Raw genomic sequence first — 22,616 nt, forward strand, 5'->3', positions numbered from 1 at the left:
GCGGCCGAAAAGCATCACTAGAACTAGTTAAAAGCACCACGCTAGCGGCCGAAAAGTATCACTATAACTAGTTAAAAGCACCCCACTGGCGGCCGAAAAGCATCACTAGAACTAGTTAAAAGCACCCCGCTGGCGGCCGAAAAGCATCACTAGAACTAATTAAAAGCACCCCGCTGGCGGCCGAAAAGCATCACTAGAACTAATTAAAAGCACCCCGCTTGCGGCCGAAAAGCATCACTAGAACTAGTTAAAAGCACCACGCTGGCAGCCGAAAAGCATTTCTAGAACTAGTTAAAAGCACCACAGCCGAAAAGCATCACTATAACTAGTTAAAAGCACCCCGCTGGCGGCCGAAAAGCATCACTAGAACTAGTTAAAAGCACCCCGCTGGCGGCCGAAAAGCATCACTAGAACTAGTTAAAAGCACCCCGCTGGCGGCCGAAAAGCATCACTAGAACTAGTTAAAAGCACCACGCTAGCGTCTGAAAGGCGTTGCTATAGCTAGCAGCGCTTTACTGCTAACAAACCCCCACCCCAGTGTGAAAGTAGCCTTATATCCGTGACATCAGCAGAGAGCAGATCTCAGCCCACTCTCTGCTGAAAACGAGCCACAGGAGTACAAAACGAACTGCACTGTTGTGATCCATAGAAGTACAGCTAAACGAGCTTTGGCTATACTTCTCCTTTAATCGTGTATTAATAAAGTTGCTTTGTACTTTGCCTATAAAGGCCATCATTTCTGGTAATGCCATTATTGCAGTGTCATTTAGTGTCAGATTGTCTGCCACATCTATCACCACCATTATTAGTATATTGTCTGTACAGATTAGTATCTTGATCATGAATCATTTTGATCTAAATTTCATTTGTGTACAGCGTTGCATGATGGCGCAATTTGCAGATAAAGTAGCGCAGTGCCGTATAGCATAAAATGCCCTGGTCAGGGGGTAAAATGTCCCGGAAGTGAAGTGGTTGCCCTAGGAGTGCCAGGGGACTGTCTGGAACTTGATGTCTGACATCCCTAAACTACAGGTACTGCTTTTCAGGCAGATTTGAGCCCCATAGACTTCAATGAGAATGACCTCCGTCATTAGAATACAGATATAACCCAGTAGCAGTATACTGGGACCCCTCGCCTGATTACTGCCCATCACACCCCTATCCTCTCCAATTATCCTTCAGCCTCCATGTATCGGCTGGCAAATCGCTACGTCTGCTAACCAAGCACTCACAACAAACACAGCTTTATTGAAACACCAACACTCAGTACAGACGACAAGGACTCTGGAGGTTTGTGCTGACGCTCTCACGCTGTGTACGTACGCCGCTTGGATCACGTGACTGTAACGGGCGGAATTTTCGAAAAACAACCAAGCGGCCCCGCGGTAATGGAAGCGGGCTCTCGCGGCTCCATCCACCGTTACCTCCAGCGCGTAGTGACCTTCCTGTCCGCCACCTCGGGAGTCTCCGAGCGCCCACACCGTCTATTTCTGCGATGATGAGCCGGGCCGCCCAGAGGAAACATGGCGAGCAGCATCGGGGGGACTATAGAGGTGTGTAGAGGGAAATCACACCTTGCCTTTGTGTCTGCAGGGAGGGGGCGACAATTCCCTCCTGTCCCTGGGGAGCCCGCTCCGGGTGATGGTTACCCCGCCCCCCAGCGTCCCCAGGGCCATGTTGTGTTGTCTGTAGGGATGGTTGTCATGTACGGATTGTTGTCATGTACGGATGGTTGCTGTCAGTTAGGACAGCGGGAAGGGAGCCGGGCTGGACCTGAGTGTAGCTGCTGTCATCATCATGCCAGGATCCTCAGTGTGCTGTCAGCTCTTGTGCTGTGTCTGCTAGCATCATGCTGGAGAGAGTCCTCACCTTCCTCTTCCCCAACCTGGTCCCCAAAGACTCCTCATCTGATGGGGGCCATGGGCAGGACATGGGGGGCACCTGTACACCGCTACTGCAGGGGGAGAATGCCATAGAGGTATCTGTACCATTGCCCTCTACCTTGTGTATACAGGGGGATCCTGCAATACATCTGTATATAGTATGCTCAGGATCTGCCTGTGTGTGTGTGTGTATATATGATAGTCATATACACCCGCAGACAGACAGATCCTGAACATAGTTGACTGTGTGCAAGATCCGTCTGTGTGTTTTTGTATGACTGCGTGCAAGATCCGTCTGTGTGTTTTTGTATGACTGCGTGCAAGATCCGTCTGTGTGTTTTTGTATGACTGCGTGCAAGATCCGTCTGTGTGTTTTTGTATGACTGCGTGCAAGATCCGTCTGCGTGTTTTTGTATGACTGCGTGCAAGATCCGTCTGCGTGTTTTTGTATGACTGCGTGCAAGATCCGTCTGCGTGTTTTTGTATGACTGCGTGCAAGATCCGTCTGCGTGTTTTTGTATGACTGCGTGCAAGATCCGTCTGCGTGTTTTTGTATGACTGCGTGCAAGATCCGTCTGCGTGTTTTTGTATGACTGCGTGCAAGATCCGTCTGCGTGTTTTTGTATGACTGCGTGCAAGATCCGTCTGCGTGTTTTTGTATGACTGCGTGCAAGATCTGTATGTGTAACTGCAGGAATTATCTATGTGTGTATACACACATATACACACTTTTACCTATGTTTGGGATCTCTCTGTGTATGCATCACTATGTTCAAGATCTGTGTGTGTGTGTGTGTATATGTATAACTGTAGTCAAAAGCTGTGCATGACTTATGTGCAGGATCTGTCTGCATATGTATGACTGACAATGTTCAAGATCTCTGTGTATGTATGATTTGAAGGATCTGTCTGTGCTTGTATGTATGACTTATGTGCAGGATCTGTCAATGTGTATGTATGATTTATGTGCTGGATCTGTGAAATGCTGACTGATGCCATTTTTAATTTTAATTTTTTTTTCCCATTTCTCCCACCTTCCAGGACTTCAAGGTCCTCAACCTCCTCGGAAAAGGCTCATTTGCCTGTGTGTACAAGGCACAGTCCAAACATACAGGCATCGAAGTAGCTATCAAAATGGTAAGTCTCACCTGAAAGGTCCCATTTACACAGGTGCGCATCATGTCCTGTATAACGCTGAATACCACACTGTGCTGCATACAAATGCAGCCTGTCCTACTTTTTTTTTTTTCTATTTTTTTTTTACTTTTTATGTCAGCGCACACTGCAACAATAAGACATTGCGTTGCCTAGGCAGGGCTAGTGTGAATGAGCCCCTAACTAATAGTTTTTAGCATGTTGAACATTTGTTTGTACTGGTCCAGAATATTTTTTTTTTCATTTTTTTTTTATCATTGTAGATTGATAAAAAGGCCATGCAGAGGGTTGGCATGGTCCAAAGAGTGCGTAATGAGGTAGAGATCCATTGCCAGCTAAAGCACCCATCTATTTTGGAGGTAGGTTTCATTTTAAACAATACTTTGTGATATACTGGAGAAAAATGTGTGATGCAGGTTTTATTTCTGTTTTCTTTGCAACAGCTTTATAATTATTTTGAAGACAGCAACTATGTCTATCTGATACTTGAAATGTGCCACAATGGAGAGATGAACAGGTTTTTAAAAAATCGGAAGAAACCCTTTACGGAAAATGAAGGTGAGTTAAAGTTAGCTTATGCCTTAAAGCGTTTTTTTACCTTAAAAATAAAATTGATCCTGTTCCTTTAAAGTATGTTATACAGCACAGTGCCCTTGCTGTTTAATTTGGCCCCTGTATCACCTAAAAAACCTGGCTGATCCTGCCAGTTTCTACCCTCTCCCCTGTAAACTGACCACGGCTGCTGAGCCCTGACACCGCGGTCAGTTTACGTGCATCCGTCACACGCAGCTCTCCTGTCTGCTCTACTGTCCTCTCCCCTCCATACCTAGCAGCTTGTGACAGTGCCCACCCATCCCCTCCTGCTGGAATAACAGCTACATTTTTATTCTATTTGCTCTGTCTCCTAAGGCTCTGTTTCCACTAGCGCGACTTGCCATGCGACTTTGGACACAAAGTCGCATGATAAATCACAGCCCATTGATTTCAATAGCACCTGTTCCAATCTATGCAACTTGAAAAGGTTCCTGCACTACTTTGATGCAACTTTGATTGAGAGACCGTAAAGTTGGATCAAAGCTGTATGCAAAGTCGTGGAGTCGCAATAATAGAAACAGAGCCTTAAATCCGGTATAGACAGCATTTTTTGTTTTTTTACAAATGGCACACACGGGCACACAGCTCTAGGAGACAGAGCAGAGAGTGGTTTAACAACCACTTTAAGTCAACTTTTTGACATGCAACTTTTTGACATGCATTTATAAAACCTGTAGTGCCATAATACCTTAAGCTGTGATAGGGCCTTGTTAAAAGTGCACGTTCAGAGTGGGGTAATTATTTGAATGTTATTTCTGGTTTATAGTAAGAGTAATGTTATTCTGCTGTTGAATTATTTCCTATACAAATTGGATCAAAGGTGTTTTAAATCCTCTTCCCTTTTTTTTTTTTTTTTTCACAGCTCGGCATTTCATGGAGCAGATAGTGAAAGGAATGCTGTACCTTCATTCCCATGGCATCCTACACCGAGACCTCACCCTTTCTAATCTTCTACTCTCCAGTGACATGAACATCAAGATTGCAGACTTTGGCTTAGCTGCCCAGCTGAAGTTGCCAAATGAGAAACACTTTACAATGTGTGGCACACCTAATTACATTGCCCCGGAAATTGCTACCAGGAGCGCTCATGGCCTAGAATCTGATGTCTGGTCCTTGGGCTGCATGTTGTACACTTTCCTTGTGGGTCGACCACCTTTTGACACAGACACAGTAAAGAACACTTTAAATAAAGTAGTTTTGGCAGATTATGAAATGCCCAGTTATATGTCAAGAGAGGCAAAGGACTTAGTTTTTCAGTTGTTACGTAAAAATCCTGCAGATAGGCTAAGTCTGTCTTCTGTGCTGGACCACCCATTCATGATAGGGTATTCTTCTACCACACGTACCGATATGGCAGCAGTTGAAGATTCCATCGATAGTGGCCATGCTACAATTTCTACAGGCTTTACTGGTTCCTCTGGGGTAAGTGTTAGCGGACGCCTACCAGAGAAGAGGATTTTATCTGGCCCCTCACTCCCAAACAAAATGAACATCTTCCAATTTAAGGACAGAGAATCAAGTAATGCTTTAACCGGAGATGGAGGGAGCTTCCATAACCGCCAGAGGGAGGAATATGATCTCTCTGAGGGAAGGGGTAGAAAAGCTGTTGAAGATAGGCCACATTCTCGCTACCTCCGCAGAGCCCACTCCTCTGATAGAACAGGTACCTCCCACAGCCAGAATCATAGTAAACCAGGCAGCTTCTCCGATAGGTGTCACTCTGTGGAAAATCTGGGAAAACCTGGTCCGCTGACAGGTTACAGGACCTCTGCCTCATCTCCTGGAAACAGCTATGGAGATATTCCTCAGATGTTCTCAGACAATGCAAAGCATGGATCCTTGGACAGACACACCTCGCCCCCAGTGAAAGAGAAAACACCGTAAGTAAATTATATATTAGTAGAGCAGAATATTTACTGGTGTAAGGTGTGTGCAGCTGGATGCTCAATAGTACCCGTTCTATGCCTGATCTTGTTTTTGAACAGCAGCACTGTATGATACCAGTATGTTATTATGTATCAGCTACGCTGTAGGTAAAGTTAAGACTTTAATTTAAAACAGGTTCATTAATTTGTGCAGCTGTAACACACTTGAAGAAAAAATCTATGTATGAGCTGGTTTCAGTTATCTGCTAATTATCCTCTGGGGAAGGTGCTGTCCTCTACAGATGGCTGCTAAAGCCCAGGGGTAAGGTGATAATGATTCTGTTATATCAGTTGGTTGTGTGTCATTATAAAATCCAGGACATAGGCAAAATCGCCATTAGTTTTGATGTCTACTTGCAAGATTGTAGATGGTTCTATACTATATGGGTAAGGTGAATATTTGTATTTATTTTTGAATATTCATATTTTTAAGTTGTGGTCATTAGCTTGAGCTGGATAAATCCTAGGGGCCAAGAAGCCAATGCACCTAAAATTCTGCTGGTGTTTAGTTCATTTATGATGTTCACGGTGGCAAAGTGTGATTGTGTACCACTGGTAGGATTCACCCTTGCCAGTAGTGACGCTGTGCCAAGGATCAGGATTTCAGTTGAGACTTTTCTCATGGCAGAATGTATATACTCGAGTTTAGAAACCAGTGAGAAATTCAGTAAAATGCATGGTGAAAGTGATATTTTAGGGGCATAGGGAGGAACTAATGTCCTAAATCAGGGCCTCCAAACTATGACCCTCCAATTGTTCAGCAACTACAATTCCCATCATGCCTAGTCATGTCTGTGAATGGCAGAGTTTTACAATGACTCATGGGATGTGTAGTTCTGCAACAGCTGGAGGGTCAGAGTTTGGAGATCCCTGACCTAAATGGATGATGGCTGGATAGGTTGGCGGAACATGTGGCCATTTGTAATCTCATGTATTCTGAAGGTTGTGGAGGTAATAAAGTATAGGAAGTTCTCCTGTAGGAAAAGCCCAAGTTACGTAAAAGCGTTTTTTGCATGTTTTTTTCCTTTTTGCAACTGAAAAAAAAAAAAAAAATATATATATATATATATATATATATTCTCTATCTTATGATCAATAAGTGGAACATTACACTGTTTTACATGGTCGAAATGTAGCAAACTGTGTGTGGAGCTACTTGTTGTGTTTACGTGTATTTTGGATAAAGATTGTAAGGTGATGACTGCATATCTAGAAATATGCATTTAGCTCTGATTCACACTGATGCGGTGCAGGAAATGCAGCGAATACTGTGCGTTTCCTGCATCTCAATCGCACTGTTCTGCGATCTGATGCGGTCAAAAGTTACAGACATCCCAGAAGCAGGTCACAAATGCAGTGTGTTTGCCTGAACTGGATCTCATAGGTATAGAAATCCATGCGGTCCAACTCCAGTGCGGCTAAAAACAAAAAAGGTGCTTGTACCTTTTTGATGCTGTGCATTTTGAGCCATCAAAAATTACTGGGCTCAAATTGCACCACACAGAATTGGTGCAATTCACATGTGGCTCCCAGTGTGAGCCTAGACTTTAATGTAAAAGCAAATAGTATTAATTGACAGGAAATATACCCTTCCCCTGCGCTAATAAAAAAAAATATGGTTATTTCTGTTTGTGTTCAGAGATTTTTCCCACACTTCCTGTCTGTTTGAAATCATTGTCATCAGGACAGTGAGCATCTGTAATGGAGCCTTTAGAGAGATTCTCCACTCTGTTAAAAAGGGAATCGGTCCAGAAAGGAAATTTGTATAACTGTTGTACAAGCTAGTACTTAATTTTTTGGGGGGGCCTGGAGCTACTCTTAAGTCAGTAGTTACAAATATTCTAACTGCTGACTTTTAGTATAAGGCCACTTACCTGTCCAGGGATCCGGCGATGTCCTCATCTGTGCCAATTCTTCAATCGGCTTCAGGTGCAGGAGCTGGCATCTGAAGTTAGGGAAACGGGAAGTGCAGCCTTGCAGCTTCACAGCTGGTTTCCTACTGCACGTGTGCGGGTCTCGCTGCACTTTGTGAAAGGTCCTGTAGTCTTTTGGGACCTGTGATGTGTCCCAGAAGTCTGCGGGGGAGAGGGAGTGAACTTCCGGTTCACTTCGCAGCCAGAAGTGGGAGTGGGTACCTGTCATAACCAGGTACCTATCCCTCCCAAAAAGCAAGCGGCTTTCTCTGGGTGCACTGTTCAAGGGGGAGGAGCCAGATACGCCGGATTAGAGCTGCACGGAGCAGGTAAGTATAACATGTTTGTTTTTTAAAAATCACAAAGCTTTAATTCCACTTTAATGCATACTCCATATTAGGGTAAAAAACCTTCATGTGTCTGTGCCTCTCAGCCGTTGAAGTATCACAGGGGGCACACATGGACAGCAACGTTGTCAGTCTGGGAGGGAGGGGAGTGTTAGATGGGCTATCAGATTTAGATAAACTAATAAATTGAAGCCGAACTCCTGCTAATACTTTATAATCAGTTACAGCAAACAGTTTCTTGTTCCTTTTGGGATAAAGGTTTTACTTAAAGCTGATTATCGTAAACACCCATCAATGGTAAATGGTTTGTCTCATCCCTATAACTGATACATCTGCAGGACAGCTTGTTCTGTTGGGGAAACAATAAACTTACTGGTTTGATCACCAGATAAAAATAAAGGACAGCCTAAAAAAGAAAACTGATGCAGTCATCGCAGCTAAGAATTGGTAACCTGCAATATGTTTACTTTTGGGTTTAATATCACTTTAAATACTTACTTAAACCCAATCTCAATCCAGCACTGTGCCCAGCTGCAGCATGTCTTCTCCCTCTCCTCCTTCTCACAGAAGACTCAGCAGGAACTATTGGCTCCTGCTGCTGTCAGTCAAATCCTGTAAGGAGGGGGCAAGTCCGAGCCACGCTTTGTTTGTCTATAGATGCACACAGCCCAGTTTGGTTATATACTGTATGGCAGACTCGATAGAACACTTGATCTCCTTTCCTCTTCTTTTTTTGCCATTCTTCTATTTTGTTTTTTTAATATTGGTGCAACTTTACCTGTCTGGGTGATGGTTGGTGCTGTCCTTTTTTAGTTGTATTCTCTCCTTTTTATCAGAGCAGAAATGTCAGTCTAGTGTTGGGCTGTAAAACTCCTTTCAGACAGGCATGTCAGTCAAGTCCACCTGTCACGTTTTCAACCGGACCTGATCGGAAGGTCTATACATCCATATGGACAGGTGGTTTACACTCTCACATACCTCCTGGGTCTTAACAGGCCCGCTTAAAAAAAAGAAAAAGAAAAAACCCCCAAAAAAAGAGGACTCGAATAGGTGGAACGGATCAGAGTTAGTGGAGTGTAAATGGACAGCAGAGTCCATATACTCCCAGCTGCCCATACAGCAGAGTGGAGTGTGCTTGTGTCTGCTCAATTTATGCAGAGCAGTCTAATGTGTGATTTGCCCACTCTGCTTCGATTAGTAAGGGATCAGCTCATGGATCCCCCTGTTAATCAGAAAATAATTCACCCTGTGTGAAAGGGGCCTAAGCCCTCTTCCCACTCATCTGTGGCTTTGAAATCCACGTACTAGAATGCACTTGTGTGAACCAGGATTAAGGGTGCACTCAGACTTGCAATTTTAACCCTGCCTGAGCACAGTTCACCACCTTGGTCCAGTTTATGTAATGTGAGTGCACAAGTGAACCGGGATTGGTTTAGCATACCGTGCCTGGGATCACTTGAGAGGTTCAGTTCGCTTCAGTCTAAGCGCAAACCATGCCTGAGCACAGATCTCGCCATAGATCACTGCTCACAGAAGTAGGGATCCCTGTGGTCTGGCAGAGGTGATATACGTTTGAATGAAAACGCCTATTGTCCAGTGTGAGTGCAGACCAGCAGGGGAGGGAGGATAATCAAACTTTGGCATGGTTCAGTTCAGCCGTGCCCAGTGTGGGTGCACCCTAAGGTTCCAACAGAAGAAGGCAAACTGTGCATGGTTCTTAAAGAGAGTAAAACCTCTGTTTACAGTCTTTAGCTTTCTTTCATGGAATTCTGAAAATAAGGTGGTTGTGCAGCGATTCAAATGACATATGCCCATTGGTGACCGGTTCTCTTTCAGCACAATGCAAAGCCAATATCTAAGAAATTATGCATACCTTGTGCCCTTTGTGTGTGCAAAACCCAAAGGAACTGCATTAAGTTTTGATGTCACATTCAAGTAGTCGGATCTTGAGAAAAAAAATGCTGTTTTTATAGTGGCAAAGGGATGTAATAATAAAGACTGTGCTACATTACCCTTTAAATAGGACTACCTTTTGCATCCTGATATCAGGTTGTCACTTGAGGTTATAACATTATTTTTGTGTTTTTGGCTCCAGATCTGAATATTTCTGTCTTCCAAAGCCAACTACTGCAAGGTCTGATGAGAGGTGCCAGACTGAAACTGTACAGCAATGGTTTGGAGCAATGCAACTAAATGGTAGGTTTTTAAAGTGTCACTAAATCCACCTCATAAAAAAAAAATCTATCAATGGTGTATTACATGCTGTTTATATTTACTCGGTCACTATGAGATTCTTTTTCCTATTCTGCAAAAAAACTGGTTGATTTTGCTGTTCTCTATCTCCAAATTCTGTTCATGTCCCCAGTGCAGCTAGGGATTTTGCAAACCAATGTTGACAGCTCTGCACATGCTTAGTCTTCAGGGAGTTTCTATGCTGAGCATTTCTTCCATATCGCATCTGAGCAGTCCATGTGACTATAGAATCACACATGTGAGCGTATACGTAGTCGTAAATGTCTTCCTACTCCCTCCCTCCCCTAGATTAATGATGGCTTCACCTCCCTCTTATTCCTTAGACATAGGCTGGAGGGGCGTAACACAGCTCGGAACTGGCAGAAATCCACCCGCACCATGTTATTGCCAAAAAATTATTTGATTTCAAATATATATTTGTATGACCATTTTAAAACTGTTTATTGATATTAATTTATTTTTTACTGTGTATTCCAAGGACTGGGTGTGTTTTTATTTTATTTTTTAACATGTGACCAGCAGCAGAGGACTAGAAGCTCCTCCTGCTTATGTTTCCCTGCAGACAGGCTGGGAAAGATCTGGGTCACATGACAGCTGTATATCAATTAGGAAAAAGTTACTTATGTGTTTTTTTTTTTAAATTAAAATAATTAGTGCCATTACTGATTATCCATATAAAGAAATAGGAGGAATAATGCAAATTAAACCGTGTGAAATATTTATACAAGGTTGTTGAGTATTGCAATATTTATATGTGTGATATGTCGTTTTTCCTATAATTTTGTATCATCATTTTTATTAGGATCAATTAAAGCTGAACTTCAGGAAAAGCAAACTTTTTAATTTTCTTGCAAGGGTTAACTGCTGGTTTATATCTAGGGGGATCAGGTATTGCTGCTTTACTTACCAGATCCTTCGCTGCCACAGGCTCCTCTGCGCTGCTAGACTGGTCCCTGCAGCCTCTTCTCCCCTGCACATCTGTGCTTGGATGCTTCTGTCATCATCAAGACCAATGTAGGTACCATAGCCCTGCATTGGACATGAGGATGCCAAGGGACAGTCCACTGCCAGAGTGTAGGAGAGTCCTGTATTGCTGAGGGAGCAGAGGATTGCATAAATATAAGTGCTTTGCCCATCCCTTGCAGGGGAGGCCCACACTGATGCCGTTTTTGTTTTTTCTTTAGGCCAGATAAACAAACCTCAGGAGATAAACGGCATCAATAATTCAGGTGCTAATTACTACTGCCAACCTGCCATGAAACCAGATGCTCCACAATACAACTGGAGTGATGTTAAAGTGAAGAAGGCCACCGACTCCTCCTTTGAGAATGTACAGAAAGGACTGGGTAAACTTCCAGCTGCTGGCCAGCGTAAAGCAGAAGAAAACCAGCACCTTAAAGGTAGAATCCCCCCACAAGTTCCTGGTTACAGCAGCTTGAGAAGTATCGTTCTTCCACTAAACTCTGAGAGATTAAAGCCCATCAGGCAGAAAACAAAGAATGCAGTGGTATGTATGAGCTCAGTGTTGATGTTTTGTATCTTATAAATCACTACGACATTCAAACAGCCTTCATGTGGTAGAGATGGTTAAAGAGTAATTCAACTTTTGTTAAAAATAAAAAACAAAAAAAATTTATGAACAGGGATTCTAAGAAACTTAGCACAGTCATATGAGATTGAAAGCCCAGACTGTGTGTGCTATGTATGCATCTCTAAATGTCATATAGACAATAGCATTTGTAGTCGTAGGACATATTTAAAAAGACTAAGTATAATCAAAATAATTTTGTTAAACTCCATTTAAAACCTATACAAAATATATTAAAAATACTCTCCACAGCAGTTTACATGTATAGAACCCAAACACAATTCACACGTAGGCTCAACGCATTTCTTCAGGAGCACATGTGAAGGAATCCAATACATTTAGAACCTGCTCTGGATCTTTTCAGGAATATAAATATCCAAATTTCACTACTTGTTGGTGAAGATTTGTCACTGTATTGTAATCTATAATTCTATTTACTGTTTTTATATGCTTTCTTTTCTTCATTATATATAGGTGAGCATTCTTGACACTGGAGATGTTTGCATGGAATTTTTAAAAGAGCAGAATTCTCAAGAACGGGTTAAAGAGGTGCTGCGGATATCATGTGATGGCAACTTAGTAAGTGCTTCTCTTCTTCGACACACAACGAGACAACCAACTGGTTTTTGTTTGTTTTTTTTGCATCAAAGTCTGTGTTTACAGCTGTATATCCCCCCATTCTATTTAGAGAGTGCTTTTTTAAATAAAACACACATGCAAGATAATGGCACTGCAGCCCAATCATGCAATCAGTGCTGGTAAGAACTCTGTTTCCACTTGCTGTGCCTGACTGGTGGTCTCTACCCTGCAACACAAAAGTCATTGAAGTTGGAAACTTGGTGGTAATGAATAAAATGTCTTTTTTATTTCGTCCAAGGAGTACACATGTTCCAAACAGAGCTGACATTAACACATTTCAGCCTATGAAGACCGTACTCATGGTTCCAACTATGAGTAAAGCCTTGATGGGCTGAATCTCATCAGTGTTGGCTCTGTTTGGAACATGTGTACTCCTTGGATGAAATAAAGAGAAATTGTATTCATCTTCACCTGGTTGCCAACTTTTATCTACATGGAAGTACTTTTTGATTAAAGCTTTTGCTAAAGCGCCCCCACCTGCTCACATCTGCTTACCTAACTTACAGAATTATGACTTTCAGTTGCTTTACAGCCTTTTCTGACAAATCTTTCAGACCTTGACTTGAATGGGGCCATAGATGGCTGGAGATCCTCAGTATACAGCTCAATTCTAGTCAATGGGGCCAGCACCGAAGAGAATAAATAGTCAAAGGACAACTATCTATTAATTTACTTTAAAGATCTAGTTAAATCTGCAGAATGTATTCATTTTGGATCTGTCATTTTTTTAACCTTACGTGTTTCTATTTAGTGTCTAAATCAGTGGTCTCCAAACTGTGGCCCTTTGCCTGCCTTTATCCAGCCTTTGAGGCACAATTCCTCCCACTGGCACTAACGATGGGGCATAATTTCTTCCACAGACAACAAAAATGGGACACTATTCCAACACCAACTATTTCTCCCCCTAATTCCAAAGACCGGGCATTGCTTACTCCCACTAGGCACAGTCTGTCCCCCCTTAAGTCTGAAAGACAGTAAACTGGCCCTTTCTGTAGAAAGTTTACAGACCCAAAAACAGTGTCCTCCTCTAACACATATAAAGTGGAACTCTAGCATATTTTTTTTTTTTTCTATTGTTGGATAGCATGGAACCACCACCACTTTTTTTTTTTTATCACCGCTCTGGGTATTTAGGCAACAGTGAAAAAGACATGGGGTTGTGTCCCATTTTTATTCTCTATCCAAAACGTTAAAAAAAATGCTTTTAGGCTTGAGTTATTACTATTAGTTATTTGAACTATTACTTTAAGAAAGCTGTGCCATTGCTGTAAGGGGTCTGTGCCAAATGTCATTATAAAGATCTTGATATTTGATTTTTAACAACATAATGTCTATTTGGTTTAACTGCTTGGTTCAATATCTGATTAATGACATGATTTGACCACTTATGTTTTCTTTTCAGATATATGTGTATCATCCTAATGAAGGCAGAGGGTTTCCTCTGGATGACAGGCCTCCATCTCCCCCAGAAAGCATGCTGAGTTACACTTTCGAGAGCTTACCAGGTATAATGCAAATAAACATGTTCTTTGGTCTAGCTCCTTCAGGGAAAGCTATAATGATTTTTGTATAGGTTTTATATACACGCTCTAAAAAATTAAAGACACACTTTGAAAGATCAGATCTCCATCGGGAAAAATATCATGCTGGATATCTATACTGATATGGACTGGGTATTGTGTCAGAGGGAGTCCACTGAAAAAAAAATTATTAAAAGCCAGCAGCTATAAATACTACAGCTGCTGACTTTTAATAAATGGACACTCACCTGTCCCAGGGTCCAGCGATGTCAGCAGCCAAGGCTGATCGATCAGCTCTCAGCTGCTGCCATCGCCATTTTCTGTGAGGGAATCAGGAAGTGAAGCGTTGCGGCTTCACTTCCCGGTTCCCTACTGCATGTGCGCGAGTCGCGCAGCGCAATGGAAATGGTCCGCGCTGTCTCGGGGACCAGTGTGTGTCCCAGCAGACAGCACAGCAGGACAGGAAGAAGCATAGACTCCCGTGGGAGTATATGCCCGGAAGTGGATGCAAATACCTGTCTTAGACAGGTATCTGCACCCCCCTCCCCCCTGAAAGGTGCCAACTGGTACACTGGAGGGGGGGAGGGTTCCGATGAGCGGAATTTCCTTTTTAGGGTGGAACTCCGCTTTAAGAACGAAAGGATGCTGCATCGTTTGATGGAAATTACATTTATCAACCTTCAGAGGGCTGAACTCAGACACCCAAATAAAAAAGTGAAAAAATGATGCCGCAATCTAGTCCATTTTGCTGAAATTTTATTGCAGCAACTCAAAATGGTACTCAGTAATTTGTATGGCTCCCCCAGGTGCTTGCATGCCTGACAACGTCGGGGGCATGCTTCTATTGAGACAGCTGGTGTCTTGGGGTATTTCTTCCCACATCTGGGCCAGGGCATTACTGAGCTCCTGAACCAGATTGAGGTGCAACCTGGCAGCATCGCATGGACCAAAACATAATATCCCAGAGGTTATCTATTGGATTTAGGTCACGTGAGCATGGGGATGTCAATTCTTTCATCCTCCCAGGAACTGGCTGCATACTCTCGCCACATGAGGCTGGGCATTGCCGTGCACCAGGAGGAACCCAGCACCCACTGCACCGGTGTAGGGTCTGGCAATGAGTCCAAGGATTTCATCCCAATATGTAATGGCAGTCAGGGAGGCATTCTAGCCTGTAGAGCTCTGTGCGTCCCTCTATGGATATGCCTCCCCAGACCACCACTGACCCACCACCAAACCAGTCATGCTGAACGATGTTAAAAGGCAGCATAACATTCTCTACGGCTTCTCCAGACCCTTTCACATCTGTCACATGTGCCATGTGCTGAGGGTGAACCTGCTCTAATCTGTAATTGGCACAGGGTGCCAGTGGCCGACCTGCCAATTCTGGTGTTCGATGGCAAATGCCAATCAAGCTCCATGGTGCTGGGTACTGATTACAGAGCCCACTAGAGGACGTGGGGCCCTAAGGCCACCCTCATGAAGTTTGTTTCTGATTGTTTGGTCAGAGACCCGCATCCAATTCGCATAGGTGTGAACCCAGCCTAAAGGTCCGCTTTAACACCAAAGCAGCTGAAACTGATTTTATATATAACACCGACTGCTCCTCTCAAAAATTGTTCCGAGACTCACTCTACGCCTTTGTTGTAGCCAGTGCCTGTAAAATGCATTTTGTATCAAACTGATAATTGTAGTTTGCTTTTCTCCTTGTGGTCCATGAACATTTGCTTTATTTCTTATTTACTTTGTGTGTTGTGTTTATTTTTCCCTAGAAAAATATTGGAAGAAATACCAGTACGCATGGAAATTCACAGAACTTGTCCGGTCCAAAACTCCAAAAGTGACCTACTATAGTAGATACGCAAAATGTATGTTAATGGAAAACTTTCCGAATGCTGATTTTGAAGTCTGCTTTTATGATGGTGAGTTCTCTATGTTCTGCAAAAGGAAAATAGATACAAACAAGGAAATAATGTAAATAAGGCAGAAAGTAACCCCATTACACAACAACATTCTTTCCCAAGTGTTCTTCCAGGACAGCCCTTGAGAGATGGAGCTCCTCCCATCGACACAGGAAACACATTGCCACAGTTCAAAAGGCGGTCCCTCAGGTCCCTGGTCAGTCATTTGTGTTTCCTCCGTCGGAGGAACATGTTGCCAGGAACCTGGAGGCCCCTCTCAGGGGCTGCCTGAGAATCTGCAAGCCTAAGGGACCGGGTCCTGGTTTATGGCTGCAGTTTGGGTCCATACCTTTTTTCTTTGGCTCGGGTACCGTCCAGCTGAACCGGAGCAGACCCGTTACCCTCCTCCTTCCAGTGCCGAGGTGGCCAGGGGCAGAATGACGCCGGTTTCCCCCAGGAGTGGTGAGTGGAACCTTCCATCTTCCCTCCTCGTTGCAGGGGGTCGGAGACGCCGAGCGTTCACTTCCGGCGGAACCGCGTCATCACTGCGTGCCGAGACTTCCGGTTCCGGGTCTCTAAGGGTACAAGGAGGAGAGGGAGAGCCAGCGCTGTGCCTGTGAAGCCCGACCAGCGTCCAGCTATACCGGATTAGCGGCGGGATTCGGAGCGTCAGAGGGGGACCATGGAGGCTATTCCCCAGGATACTCCGGCGGAGACAGGCACCAGCCAAACCCAGGTAGGCTGCTGGGCATGCTATTACTCTGGTGGAGTGGTGGTGTTTGTAGGCTGGGCCCTGTAGTACCCCACGGTGGCGGTTTACTCACAGTGAGGTTGTTTGTTAGTGGTGATTCTAAGAGGGACATGGTGCTGACGCTAAGAAATCCTTTTGTCTTCTTATTTTCAGGCTAAAGAGATGCCAAGGGAAGACAAGACAGGCCGCAAAAAGTGCCCTAATTGTGGGAATAGGTTGTCCTCGGGCTCTAACAAAGCCCTATGCAAGCAATGCATTGCAAGCTTGCTTAAATCTGAGGCAGATTCCCCTTTAGCAAAGTTTTTGGGCTCCTTTAAAGAGGAAATGGCGTCGACCTTTAAGTCCCTCCGGGAGTTAATCACTGACGTGGGATCAGCTGCAGCTGCCTCCACGAGTAAAACAACTATAATCTCATCCTCACCATGCCTTACAACACCCAGCTCAGGGGAGCCCCGTATGGTCAGGGAGCCTAGCCCCACGTTGATTAGTCCCGAATCCTCTGACACTGACTCGGGTCAGGAAGAGGATCAAGCAGCATCTAAAGCCTCAAAATATAGATTATCTCTCGAGGAAGTAGATGAGCTAATGGGGGCTATCTATGATACGCTGGAAATTGAGGAGGAAGAAACTCAGTTATCCAGACATGATCAAATGTATGAGGCTCTGGGGAAAAAGAAAGCAAGGGTTTTCCCTATACATAAGGTGCTTTCTGACCTTGTCCTTAAGGAGTGGTCTGAACCAGACAAGAAGGTTTTCTTTCCTAAATCCCTTAAGAGAAGGTTCCCTTTTGATGAGAGCCCAGAGGCGGTCTGGAATAAAAATCCAAAACTAGACGCCCCTCTGTCCAAAATCTCAAAGCAGGCTGATCTGGCCTTTGAGGATATGGGCCACCTGAAAGATCCCATGGACAGGAGAACAGACATTGTCTTAAAGAGGGCCTGGGATGCCTCTATGGCAGGCTTAAAACCAGCTCTAGCCACTTCCTGTGTAGCTAGAAACCTGGAGTTCTGGTTATCGCAACTACAAGAACACTTAAAGGCAGGCACTCCTAGGGGGGAGCTTTTGAAATCCTTCCCTATGCTTTTTAAGGCCACCAGTTTCATCTCTGACGCCTCCACGGACTCCGTTAAATTTACGGCTAAATCTGCAGCACTTTCAGTGGCAGCAAGGAGGTCAGTATGGATGAAAACCTGGGGGGGAGACACGGCGTCTAAAACCCGCCTGTGCAGCGTCCCTTTTACAGGAGACTTAGTCTTCGGGCCTGAATTAGACTCCGCCTTAGAAAGGACGGCGGACAAAAAGAAAACCTTTCCCGCAAAAAAGAAAAATTTTCAAAGAAAAATTTTTCGTCCCTTTAAGGAACCCTCTAAATCAGAGAAGAGTTCAACCCCCAAAAAGCATTGGTCGGGACATAAAGGGAAAGGAAAAGGGGGCATACTGTTTAGCCGCCCCAATCAGGATCCCAAACCCCAGTGACGTCAGGGTTCCTGTGGGAGGAATATTAAGCAAATTTCTTCCTCAATGGGAAGAGACAACCTCGAACGAGTTTGTCTTAAATATAATAAAAAGGGGTCATGCGCTGGAATTTCACAGCAACCCTCCTTCCAAGTTTCTGGTGACAAAGCTTCCAAGTCACTCAGAAAAGGCCAGGGCCTTACCTTTACTAATAGGGGAAATGGTAGATCAAGAAGTATTGACACCAGTCCCTATTCAGGAACAAGGGGACGGTTTTTACTCGCACATCTTTGTGGTAAGAAAACCGTCAGGGAGATTCAGACTAATTATGAACCTCCGTCCACTGAATCGCTCCATCCGTTACAAGAGATTTCGGATGGAGTCCATTTATTCCATAAAGAATCTCCTGCAGAAAGAGACATTTATGGCAACCCTGGACCTAAGGGATGCTTATCTGCACATTCCAATAAGGGAGGAATGCCAGAAATTTCTTCGAATGGCAGTGCAGATAGACACAAAGGTTTACCACTTTCAGTGCAGAGCACTTCCCTTCGGTCTATCATCCTCTCCGAGAATCTTTACCAAGGTTCTCGGAGAGGCTTTAGTTCCTCTGAGGCTTCAATCAGTCTCAATTATCCCCTACCTAGACGATCTGCTCCTAACAGCCCACTCAGAGAGTCGTCTTTCTCAGGACCTAGAATTGACTCAACTCAGTCTGAGTCGATTAGGGTGGATTGTCAGTCAGGAGAAATCCAAGACAACCCCAACACAGGAGATCCTGTATCTGGGGTACTGGATCAAGTCTGTAGATCAGAAAATTATACTGCCGGAAGAAAAGATTTTGAATCTGTGGCAGAGAATATCTTTTCTTCAATGCAGCCCCAAGTGTACGGTGAGGGAAGTAATGTCGGTCTTAGGTCTTATGACGGCAGCCATTCCAGCCGTACAATGGGCCAGGTTCCATCAAAGAGAACTTCAGGGTTTTCTGTTAGAACAATTAAAAGGCAGAGATCTGGAGGAGGAGGTATCGATCCCCTCAAGGGTAAAACGCTCCCTCTGGTGGTGGAAGGACAGGGAGAACCTAAACAAAGGGGTTCATTGGGTCCTTCCTATCACTTCAACACTAACAACGGATGCGAGCAGTTGGGGCTGGGGAGCCCACCTAGGCTCAAGCTGGGTCCAGGACAAGTGGACCCCGGAGGAGAAATGTTTCTCTTCCAATTGGAAAGAACTAACAGCAATCCTGAGAGCTGTTCTAGCTTTCCACCCCGCAATACAGGGTCACCATCTACAAGTCCGTTCAGACAATACGACGGCTGTAGCATACATAAACAAACAAGGAGGAACCAGAAGTCCTCGTTTGATGGTGGTAGCCAGACGCATTCTCCAGTGGGCAGAAGCCAATCTGGAATCCATTTCTGCAGTTCACCTGAAAGGGGAGCTGAACAACAAGGCGGACTTCTTGAGTCGACAAAAGATTTCGAACCAAGAATGGTCCTTACACCCAGAGGCATTCAATCTCATAACAGCTCACTGGGGAGAACCAGAGGTAGACCTTTTTGCGAGCAAGAAAAATGCAAAGGTTCCCAATTTTTTCTCGCTAAACCCAGGAGATCAACCCCTGGCGGTAGATGCCTTGCAAACTCCATGGACTTTCAGTCTGGCGTATGCATTTCCCCCTCTTCATCTCATTCCGAGGGTCCTAGCAAGATTCCTCAAGGAGAAAACCTGTTTGATTCTAGTAGCACCTTTTTGGCCCAGGAGACCGTGGTTCACAACGTTGCTACAATTGACAGACTGTCCGCCTCTAAGACTTCCCTACAGACAGGACCTCCTGTCGCAGGGACCTCTTTACCATCCGCAGGTCGCCACACTGAAGCTGTCAGCGTGGTTACTGAGGAGGAAATCTTAAGGAGTAAGGGCCTGTCAGACGAGGTAATTGCGACCTTACTACAGAGTCGCAAACCAGTCACGAGAGCTATTTACAAAAAAGTCTGGAAAAAATTCAATAGCTGGCTGAATAGCCGGGACATAAATACGGCTAATATTCTACAGTTTTTACAGGAAGGTGTAAACAAGGGTTTAACCCTAAGTACTATTAAAGTACAGATAGCTGCCTTAAGTGTATACCTAGATGAACGCTTACAGGAAAATCCTTTTGTCGCTAGATTCTGTAAGGCAGTCGCTAGACGCAAGCCAGTCAGAATCACAAAAGTCCCATCCTGGGATTTAGCAGTTGTGCTAAAGGCTTTCTTGGGGTCACCCTTTGAGCCTATCTCAGAGGCCTCCCTAAGGCTTATTACCTTTAAGACAGTTCTCCTGGTGGCAATCACTTCAGCCCGTAGGGTCAGTGAAATCCAAGCACTTTCCATCAGGGAACCATTCCTACAGATCCTAGAAGACAGAGTCATTCTAAAGACAGACCCTGGGTTCTTACCAAAGGTAGCATCTAGCTTCCATAGGTCCCAAGATATTGTCCTCCCTTCATTTTGTCAAAATGCAGCAAATGAGAAAGAGGAACGTTTTCATTTATTGGATGTGAGGAGGTGTATTCTAGAATATCTTAAAATGACAAATCCATTCAGAATCTCAGACTCCCTTTTTGTCCTTTTTTCCGGACAGCGTAGGGGACAGAAAGCTTCAAAAGTAACCATAGCTAGATGGATTAGGCTAGCTATAGCAGAGGGGTATAAGGCCTTGAATAGAGATCCTCCTGAGGGTGTTAAAGCTCACTCCACAAGAGCGTTGTCTGCATCCTGGGCAGAAAGAGCGGGTGCCACCCCGGAGCAGGTATGTAAAGCAGCCACATGGTCAAGCTTTTCCACCTTTACAAGGCATTACCGACTGGACTTAATGTCTAGTCAGGATCAGGCCTTTGGGAGGAAAGTCCTCCAGGCCGTGGTCCCCCCCTAATCTGGTAAGTACTTGGGGATCCTCTCAAGGGCTGTCCTGGAAGAACACTTGGGAAAACTGGAGTTAGTACTTACCGGTAACTCCTTTTCCGGTGGTCTTCCAGGACAGCACGATCCCACCCTTTATTTGATTATAGTGATGTACTAATGTTATTACCTGTTATGGTTTATATGTTTTTCAGTTCCATCCTTCGGTTCTTGGTGAATGACTGACCAGGGACCTGAGGGACCGCCTTTTGAACTGTGGCAATGTGTTTCCTGTGTCGATGGGAGGAGCTCCATCTCTCAAGGGCTGTCCTGGAAGACCACCGGAAAAGGAGTTACCGGTAAGTACTAACTCCAGTTTTCTCATTGGATCAAAAAGCAGAGCTTCCGGATAAGAGGGTACAGAATGAAGCCTTCCTAATTTTTAGCATTTTAGAACACTGCAAATATGAATTCACACTGATGCGTTACATAGTGCATGCAATCCCACGGTTTTCTATGGAGGCCGTTCACATATATGCAGTGTGATTCCCAATGTGTTTTTAAAAAGGGTCCTGTGTGAATTTGAAGTGGAGCTTTGCAGTGTGATTTATAGCTCTATAGACTTGAATGGTAACTGCTTGTAAAACTTTTATCTGTCCTAAGATGACACAATTCTAGTAGTTTTCTGGAAGTCTTTGCTATGTTCTTGACCTGCCCGAGACAGAGACCAGGACAGAAATCGCATCAAAAAACTGATCAGTCTCGCATCATCACGCAGAGCAGCTGCTGCTTCAAATTGCACTGCAAAACTGATTTGACTCACACAACATCAGTTTGAACCTAAGTGTATGCTACTTTAATTTAAATTATTTTAAATATTGTATGTTGTATTTCATATTTGTTAGGAGCTAAAATCCAAAAAACAGCAGAGTTCATTCGGATAATAGAGAAATCTGGGAAGTCCCACATGCTGAAACACGGGAGCAGAATAAGTGGCATGGGCGATGAAATTAAATCTTACATGGATCATGCCAATGAGGTAATCAAATGTTAATCTAAACACACATAATCTAAGCATTACATAGAAGTGCATTTTAAAAGTCCTCCCTCACCATGTATGTTAAATGTGGAAGATAATGTTGTGATGTGTAGGAATATTTTTAGACCTCTGCAAACCTGTTTATCCATCTGCAGGTCCGCTGAAAATAAAAGGTGCTCTAAGTGCTCATTTACACTTGCTTAAAAAAAAAAAAATATGCCCCATGTCGTTCATGGTGCTTCGAAGCACGTTCAAAGCCTCCATAGAAGTCTATGACTAAGCTCGCTTACAGCACCTTCAGCTTTTGAGAAGCTTTTATTCAGCTTTAGCTTTGCTTTGTTTTGAAGGTATTGCAGCAGGTATGAGATCTCAGCACAGCATACAGGGCATCTGCCAAGCTTTGTTAAAGCTCCAAAAAAGTATAATTGACGGCTCAAAAAAGCATGTTGAAGTGGTATGCGCTTTAATGTGTGTTGAAGTTAAAGTAAGGCCTAGTACACATGACCAAAAATTCCAATGAATAATAGGACCTTTGAAGCGATCGTACCATAATCTGATCGTTGGTACACAGCTTTCGAGAACCAATCAAAACAGTTCATGCAAAATTATCCAAAGGGACAAACGCCAACATTTTTCTCACCAGAACGATTGATTTTTGATTACAATATTCATTATAAAAAATTCGGAAGACCAAGGCCACACATGCTCAGAAACAAAAGCATGCATTACAATACAGTACAACACATTACAAAGTTGTATTCTGTTGCAATATAA

At 44.0% G+C, this 22,616-nt stretch overlaps 1 protein-coding gene across 2 annotated transcripts in view; it reads left to right on the forward strand.

Annotated features, from left to right (window-relative positions):
• The first annotated feature begins 1,318 nt into the window (after nucleotides 1–1,318).
• The window catches only part of PLK4 (polo like kinase 4), a 41,050-nt gene continuing 19,752 nt past the window's right edge, over nucleotides 1,319–22,616 (forward strand). Inside the window, exons 1-11 of one of the 2 annotated variants that reach the window (XM_077476887.1) lie at nucleotides 1,319–1,553; nucleotides 2,925–3,020; nucleotides 3,302–3,397; nucleotides 3,482–3,596; nucleotides 4,495–5,512; nucleotides 9,913–10,013; nucleotides 11,255–11,577; nucleotides 12,133–12,237; nucleotides 13,700–13,802; nucleotides 15,590–15,739; nucleotides 21,709–21,842. In XM_077476887.1, coding sequence (XP_077333013.1) covers nucleotides 1,524–1,553; nucleotides 2,925–3,020; nucleotides 3,302–3,397; nucleotides 3,482–3,596; nucleotides 4,495–5,512; nucleotides 9,913–10,013; nucleotides 11,255–11,577; nucleotides 12,133–12,237; nucleotides 13,700–13,802; nucleotides 15,590–15,739; nucleotides 21,709–21,842 — 2,271 coding nt within the window. In that variant the 5' untranslated portion in view covers nucleotides 1,319–1,523. Of the gene's footprint in view, nucleotides 1,554–1,771; nucleotides 1,979–2,924; nucleotides 3,021–3,301; nucleotides 3,398–3,481; nucleotides 3,597–4,494; nucleotides 5,513–9,912; nucleotides 10,014–11,254; nucleotides 11,578–12,132; nucleotides 12,238–13,699; nucleotides 13,803–15,589; nucleotides 15,740–21,708; nucleotides 21,843–22,616 lie in introns of those variants that run through there. The other variant, XM_077476885.1, reaches the window with a different exon arrangement.

The sequence above is a fragment of the Lithobates pipiens genome, unplaced genomic scaffold (assembly GCF_037356315.1).
Source record: "Lithobates pipiens isolate NorthernLeopardFrog02 unplaced genomic scaffold, aLitPip1_a1.2 Scaffold_13, whole genome shotgun sequence".
In the NCBI taxonomy this organism is placed as follows: Eukaryota; Metazoa; Chordata; class Amphibia; order Anura; family Ranidae; genus Lithobates; species Lithobates pipiens.